Source organism: Sinocyclocheilus rhinocerous, unplaced genomic scaffold, assembly GCF_001515625.1.
Source record: "Sinocyclocheilus rhinocerous isolate Xijiao unplaced genomic scaffold, SAMN03320098_v1.1 scaffold1074, whole genome shotgun sequence".
Lineage (NCBI taxonomy): Eukaryota > Metazoa > Chordata > Actinopteri > Cypriniformes > Cyprinidae > Sinocyclocheilus > Sinocyclocheilus rhinocerous.
In genome coordinates, this window is record NW_015642525.1 from 323,070 (window position 1) to 331,426 (window position 8,357).

At 40.1% G+C, this 8,357-nt stretch overlaps 1 protein-coding gene across 1 annotated transcript in view; it reads left to right on the forward strand.

Moving 5' to 3' along the window:
- Window positions 1-5,139, forward strand: part of LOC107756044 (zona pellucida sperm-binding protein 4-like) — a 17,325-nt gene extending 12,186 nt beyond the window's left edge. Inside the window, 6 exon segments of the mRNA XM_016573019.1 lie at window positions 2,519-2,650; window positions 2,727-2,914; window positions 4,219-4,571; window positions 4,640-4,787; window positions 4,866-4,938; window positions 5,010-5,139. Of these exon segments, the coding sequence (XP_016428505.1) occupies window positions 2,519-2,650; window positions 2,727-2,914; window positions 4,219-4,571; window positions 4,640-4,787; window positions 4,866-4,938; window positions 5,010-5,086 (971 nt within the window). The 3' untranslated portion in view covers window positions 5,087-5,139.
- Window positions 5,140-8,357: the final 3,218 nt, after the last annotated feature.

Here is an 8,357-nt window from a genome sequence, read left to right on the forward strand (position 1 = left end):
ATGATTACAAATGTGATATTGATTTTATACAACAGTTTAACAAAATTAAAGTTAATATTAAGAGACTTAAGTTTTAGACACCACAGCACTGTTTCGCATTTTGGAGCAACATGACAGTGTTTAATTCCTGAATGAATCAACCGTTTAAATGATTCGGTTAAATCGCAATGACTCACTTATTAACAGTGACTTGCTGCCAACTACTGGCAGTTTTAATTTCACATTTAAGGTACCTTTTCATTTTTTTAAAATTTCAAACATTTTTTAAATATCAAAACATCATTTAGCTATGCATTTGTAACTGCAGGTTAAAGTATTCCATGTCCCTCAGAGCTGCATTAAACAGTGTGTAAATGCATCTAAATGACACTTCTAATGCAGCTTTTGTGTTCCCTCTGCATTGCAAAGATAAATTTTGTTGATACTGATTTCATTTGCTTGGTAACAGCCCAAATCCAAGAATTTGACTCAAAAGATGGTGCACACTTTTAGAAAAAAAATGGTTTAAAGGTAAAATGCCCATAAAACTTATTGGTAAAGATTAATTGTGTGCACAATAACACACTCAGCAAAATATCGTCTAATTATCGTTATTGATAAAATCCCAGAAATTTATCGAGATTTTCTTAAAAATGGTTTAAAGGCTGAAATGTAAAGTTTAGCATTTTATGAAACTTTCTGTTTTTGTGAAAACTTATATCTAAACTGTAAATTATGCTTTTTACAGTAATTTTACAGTTTAATATGGTACTATAGACATTGACCTACCCTGCTCATATGGTATTCATTTTATTTGTGCAGGTCTTAAAAAGTCTTAAATTTGAGCTTAAAATCCTGCAGAAACCCTGTGTACAAGCCATGACCCTTATCCATCCTACAGTTGTTAACCTGGGCCACTGCATAAGGTACCAAATTAAGGGTTAATCGTTAACTTCTGATTGGTTAACAGGATGTTTTACCCATCCAACCAGCATGCATTTATCCCATCCAAGTGCACATACACATTTTGCTGTGGCACATGGGGAGCAATTGAGGGTTTGGTGCCTTGCTCAAGGTAACCTCAGCTGTGGGTATATAAGGTAGAGAGCATTATACATTCACTCCCATGTACAATTCCTACTGGTACTGAGACTTGAACCCATAACCTTTGGGTTACAAGTCCAGCGCTTTAACCATTAGGCAATGACTGCCCACCCCCCCCACAACTTGTAGGTCATATTTGATTCATTCTGCTAGTACTATCTGCTTAAATGGGGAAAGATTTAGTTGCAAGCTGAGCAGTTGTGGCCTAATGGTTCGAGTCGGACTTGTAACCTGAAGGTTGCAGGTTTAAATCTCAATACCAGTAGGGAATGTAGGTTAGGGATTGAATGAACAGTGCTCTCTTCTACTCTTAATACAGCCAAATGCTCCCGGTCACCACAGCGACTGGTTGCCAACTGCTCTGGTTGTTCACTACTCACTGCTTCTGATGTGCATGCAGTAATTTGGAAGGGTTAAATGCAGAGGACAGTTTTCAAGTATTGGTTACCATACTTGGCCTTCGCTGTCAGGTAAAAAAAAAAAAAAGTGTTGCTTTTTAAATTCTTTTTAATTTTATTTGTATAATCATTTCTATCCCACTCAAAACAAAGTTGATGGTGGTAAAAGTATTCATTGTTTAGCTGAGAGAAAAAACCTGGTGGAGCCAATCCTTCTCTGACAAGAAACAAACAATACATATGTATTTCAATAAATTTGACGTGTTATATTTCCTCATGAGTGAAGGGCTAACCTGCACCCTTGCAAATAAAATTTTAGGCTATACCGAAGGATATTGATCTTGCAGTGTGTGCAAGATTTTAAAAGCGCTTTATAATATGACTGTATTTTTATTATAATGCAGCATTTAAGAATAGAGCAGTCATGGCTGGGACAAGGTTCAAATAACACTCAAAGCTTCAAAGTAATCATGAGTATGTTAAATCAACTTTCTTCTGAGCCAGTCTGAAGATACAGGCCTGTACATTCCAAGATGTGTTTCTAAGAATAAAACAATCTAGAATTGTCAAAACGTCAGCAATTGGATTCAGCTAATGAAGGATAAAACTAAGGCCGAATTCAAAATGGCAGAAATAATACTAGTATGCTATTTTGAATTATGCTCAAGTTTGTGTTTTCATGTAGGTATCGAGGATAATTGATCAAGTGAGAATCACTCAGTTGCATAATGCCGAGTTCACACTGCACGATTTTCAAACTCGTCGGATCGCCGTTGTTTTCACACTGCGTGACTATCTGGGGTAGCATTCAGTGTTTGGTTTAGATTTTGGCAGTTTGTGTGTTCTGTCATGCTGTTCCAAAGTGGAGTAATCTGCTCCAGAATCCTCAAGCTGGGATGATTCAGCAAACTGACCAGCGGTTTCAGCAGCCAGTTCAACAACAAACTAACCAGCGGTTTCCTCAGCAGTTTCAGCTTCAGAAGCCAGTGGCGCAGACAGAGCGCCTTGATAAATGTGCTGTAGCTGATTATGAGCAGAAGAGCTCCTTGATAAATGTGCTGTAGCTGATTATGAGCAGATCCAATGTGGACAACCTGGGATCAGTGGTGCTGAGTGTGAAGCTATCAACTGCTGCTTTAAAAGACAGCAGTGTTACTATGGGAGGGCAGGTAAGTGTTCTCAATCTTATTCTGTTCATGTTAAACTGGTACTCAGAATTAACCTGCCCTTGTACTTTTGTTCCAGTGACCGTCCAGTGTATTAGAGATGGTCAGTTTGTGGTAGTGGTGGCTAGAGATGTTACTCTGCCTCGACTGAGTCTGGATTCGGTTCGTCTACTGGGTGGAAACAACCCACCTTGCGCTCCTGTGGAGTCCACACCTTACTTTGCTATATACCAGTTCCCTGTGACCGCATGTGGCACGAGCATGATGGTGAGCAGCTGCTTCTGGTTTTATTCTGCATTGCTTATAATGGACTGGATGCTAACCAGGGCTTGAAGACGAAAAATTTAATCCGTTCATTCTGAGCAGAATCAATGTTTTAATGTTTCGGTTCCTCTGTATCGCCATTCTAGAAGAAGAGATACCGGTGAATAACATTATTTTAAAAACTACTTTGCTAATAAAGTACAGTGTTTTCTCTACTCTAAGAAAAAGAAACAAGAGATCATTTTCAAGATCACCTTCATTTTTATTGGAAATAAGTGCCTTTCTGATGTGATGAGATTTGAAAAGGGGAGAAGTTCGACAAAAGGCAGGTTTGAAGTTGGGTCGATCGCGTCAAAGCACACGCCTTACCATCTACACCATTGAAACTGATTGAGGTTTTTTTTTTTTTTTCTCAGTGTTGAGCATCCCAATCACATGTTGGTGGGCGGAATTAGTGTAAAAGGACACGCTGGGGAAAAAAACCCACATCGAGCATAGGCTCACGTCGCATTTTGTTAGCCCTATTACATTCAGAAATGTAGGCTAAAGCAAAATGTTTAGAAACATTATAAACGCAGTTTAGTTTCTCTCCACAATAAATCCTCTAAAGTTAAGGCTATGCGTTTAGGCAATAAAAACGTCAATCCAGTAACTAGTTAATTTAAAGTGAAACTGATACCGACCTCTCATTTGGCTCGACTCCAAATGTTTACATTTGCGACGTATCTAGATGCTAAAATATTTATTATAGGCAAGGCTCTGTACTTGCATTGACGTAAAACATCATCCTTCACATCGGCTATAACCGCACCGTGAGGCGTGAGCGCAACAGATTGAACAACGGAGCAGTTGTGTGTGTTTTTTTTTGTTTGTTTTTTTTTTTTTTTGTTCTGTCAATGATTTAAGTGAAATATTTTGTATATGCCTATTTCTTATGTAAGCCTATAGTTATTGTTTTCTCCGTTCACAGAAGTGCTGCAGGTGCGTGTGGTCTGTTGAATCACTCTTTCACTATCCCCGGATAAACTAATGCTGGTGCATTGCCATTGCGACTTATGAGTTCACAGCTGAGCGCGCTGTATGAGTCAGTGTCACATTTGCATAGGCCGTATTACTGGAATTCGTGATCGGTTGATAGCAAATTTCAAATAATAAATGGAACGATTAAACTTTAACCGGTTAATGGCCATTTCAAATTTTCGATTCTGTTTGGAACTAGAACCTTTTTAGCTTCTGGTTCTGTTCCTGTCCTTTTCGTTCCTTGAACCGGTTCAGAGCCCTGACGCTAACACTGTTCCTGTTCACAGGAGGACAGTGGATATGTGGTGTATGAGAACAGAATGACCTCCTCGTATGAAGTGGGGATTGGACCGTTTGGTTCCTTCACAAGGGATAGTCATTTTGAGTAAGTGATCTATGACTTGGTGTGAATGTTAGTCTCTGATAAATGCTACAAGCTCACCGTCTGTTGTCCAGGTTTCTCTTCCAGTGTTAGTGATGCTGATTATCCCATCACAAAAGTTCTGCGGGAACCTGTGTATGTTGAGGTGCGCATTATGGAGAGAACTGACCCAAACATTGTCCTGATGCTGGGACGTTGTTGGGCAACATCAACCCCCAGTCCACTCAGTCTCCCCCAGTGGGACCTTCTGATCGATGGGTGAGTAATGCCAATCTTTATCCAGTTAGTCTGCTGGGAGACACTTTCTAACCTTCGTTCATCTTCAGATGCTCTTACCAGGATGACCGTTACCTGACCACACTCGTTCCAGTGACCGGATCGTCTGGTCTTCATTTCCCAACCCACTACAAGCGCTTTGTTGTGAAGATGTTCACATTTGTAGATCCAGCCTCACTGGCTCCTCTGCAGGAAACTGTATGCCCCGCTTTACCTGAACATTTTAATTTTACTGCTTGTGAATTCTATGACTTGAGCCTCTTTCTTCCCTGTCAGATCTTCATCCACTGCAGTACAGAGGTGTGCCATCCATCTTCTGGCTCTTGTGAGCAAAGCTGCACCAGGAAACGTGAGTTCTTGCTCTCGCCTAGAGGAACTTTGAATTTATAAGTGCGTTCTCACTTAACATTTCTCTTTCAGGGAGAGACACTCGCATCAAGGCTATCTCTGGTGAGCAGACTGTGGTTTCTAGTGGAGGAGTTACTCTGGTCGTGTAAATCTAGTTTTAATAAACTTAGCAGAGCCCCGAGCTATCTTTGTCTATTGGTGTTTTGATTCTGCAGAATCTGGTATTACATGCCTCTTTCCAGTGTGTGGGTTTTTTTTTTTTTTTTTTTTTTCCCCCACACTATTAAACGAAGGTTCCACAACCTTTTGTAAAGTCATGCATTCGGAGTCCAGGCTTCTGTACAAGCCATGACCATTATCCATCCTCCAGTTGCTAACCTGGGGCAGCACAAGGTTACATTTTTAAGGGTTAATCGTTAACTTCTGTTTGGTTAACAGGATGATTAACCCATCCAACCAACATGTGTTTATCCCATCCAAGTGTGCATACACTTTCCTGGGGAGCAATTGGGGGTTTTGTGTCTTGCTCAGCTGTGAGTATTGATCCAATACTCACAGCTGAGCATTAAAGCAGCAGTTGATGGCTTCACACTCGGCACCACTGATCCCAGGTTGTCCACATTGGATCTGCTGCTAATCAGCTACAGCACATTTATCAAGGCGCTCTGTCTGCGCCACTGGCTTTTGAAGCTGAAACTGCTGAGGAAACCGCTGGTTAGTTTGTTGTTGAACTGGCTGCTGAAGCCACTGGTCATTTTGCTGAATCATCACAGCTTGAGGGTTCTGGGGCAAATTACTCCACTTTGGAACAGCATGACAGAACGCACAAATTGCCAAAATCTGAACCAAACAAACTTCCAGCCATTGTTCAACAGCTAGTCACAAAGTAAAAATGCTGCCCTTTGGTCTTTTTGTACTCTACAGGTTTCAGCTAATTAAAGAGTCCCTCCCTCTTCATTAACCCTCACGATTCTCCAGACTTGGCATGAGTTGGCGCTTATGTGACTGAGTGATTCTCACTTGATCAATTGTCCTCGATACCTACATGAACACAAACTTGAGCATAATTCAGAATAGCATACTAGTATTTCTGCCATTTTGAATTCGGCCTTAGTTTTATCCTTTCATTAGCTGAATCCAATTGCTGCATCACAGCTTGAGGGTTCTGGGGCAAATTACTCCACTTTGGAACAGCATGACAGAACGCACAAATTGCCAAAATCTGAACCAAACAAACTTCCAGCCATTGTTCAACAGCTAGTCACAAAGTAAAAATGCTGCCCTTTGGTCTTTTTGTACTCTACAGGTTTCAGCTAATTAAAGAGCCCCTCCCTCTTCATTAACCCTCACGATTCTCCAGACTTGGCATGAGTTGGCGCTTATGCGACTGAGTGATTCTCACTTGATCAATTGTCCTCGATACCTACATGAACACAAACTTGAGCATAATTCAGAATAGCATACTAGTATTTCTGCCATTTTGAATTCGGCCTTAGTTTTATCCTTTCATTAGCTGAATCCAATTGCTGGCGTTTTGACAATTCTATATTGTTTTATTCTTAGAAACACATCTTGGAATGTACAGGCCTGTATCTTCAGCCTGGCTCAGAAGAAAGTTGATTTAACATACTCATGATTACGTTGAAGCTTTGAATGTTACTTGAACCCTGTCCCAGCCATGACTGCTCTATTCTTAAGTGCTGCATTTTAATAAAAATAGTCATATAAAGTGCTTTTAAAATCTTGCACACACTGCAAGATCAATATCCTTCGGTATAGCCTAAAATTGTATTTGCTAGGGTGCAGGTTAGCCCTTCACTCATGACGAAATATAACGTCAAATTTATTGAAATGCATATGTATTGTACTTTGTTTCTTGTCAGAGAAGGATTGGCTCCACCAGGCGTTTTGACAATTCTATATTGTTTTATTCTTAGAAACACATCTTGGAATGTACAGGCCTGTATCTTCAGCCTGGCTCAGAAGAAAGTTGATTTAACATACTCATGATTACGTTGAAGCTTTGAATGTTACTTGAACCCTGTCCCAGCCATGACTGCTCTATTCTTAAGTGCTGCATTTTAATAAAAATAGTCATATAAAGTGCTTTTAAAATCTTGCACACACTGCAAGATCAATATCCTTCGGTATAGCCTAAAATTGTATTTGCTAGGGTGCAGGTTAGCCCTTCACTCATGACGAAATATAACGTCAAATTTATTGAAATGCATATGTATTGTACTTTGTTTCTTGTCAGAGAAGGATTGGCTCCACCAGGTTCTCTCTCAGCTAAACATGCTAAGGAATTATTTTGCTTGCCACCATCACTTTTGTTTGGAGTGGGACAGAAATGCTTATACAAATAAAATTAAAAGGAATTTAAAAAGCAACACTTTTTTTTTTTTACCTGACAGCGAAGGCCAAGTATGGTAACCCATACTTGAAAATTGTCCTCTGCATTTAACCCTTCCAAATTACTGCATGCACATCAGAAGCAGTGAGTAGTGAACACCCAGAGCAGTTGGCAACCAGTCGCTGTGGTGCCCGGGGAGCAACTGGGTGTATTGAAAGTGGAAAAGAGAACACTGTTCATTCAATCCCTAACCTACATTCCCTACTGAGATTGAGATTTAAATCTGCAACCTTCAGGTTACAAGTCCGACTCCAACCATTAGGCCACAACTGCCCAGCTTGCAACTAAATATTTCCCCATTTAAGTAGATAGTACTAGCAGAATGAATCAAATATGACCTACAAGTTGTGGGGGGTGGGTAGTCATGGCCTAATGGTTAAAGGGTTGGACTTGTAACCCAAAGGTCATGGGCTCAAGTCTCAGTACCAGCAGGAATTGTACATGGGAGTGAATGTATAGTGCTCTCTACCTTATATACACCCACAGCTGAGGTTACCTCAATCTGAGCTTTAATTAAATCAATTTATTTATTTTTTCCTTTTAGTTTCCTACAGCTATTAGGACCTTTTCGTTTTACTTTTACCTTATTTTAGTTTGTTTGACCATCACCATCTTCCCTCTTGGTATAGGATTATAGTAGTCCTAGCAACTGTCGTATCCTTAATGAGCCGTACAGGTTATTAGTAGCCCAATTCCTGTCTCTGCTCTACCCCTCTTTACTTCTCAGCACAAGGCTATTGCATAAGGTACAGTTACTATTCATTATGCTAAATAAGGAAAGCCCTTCCTTCTCCCTCTGTCTCTTTCTGATTTTATTTCAGTTTTGTTTTATCTGATACCTTCATAGTGACCAAACCTGTGAACCATCAATGCTTTGAGTAATAGTTTAACCACATGTATAGCCGGTCATCAGCTGACCCCTGCTTACAGCACCATCAACAAAGTTACTCAAACTCTCTCTTTGTGTTCACAAACACAAAAACATAGCACCCTACCTCACTAGCTGC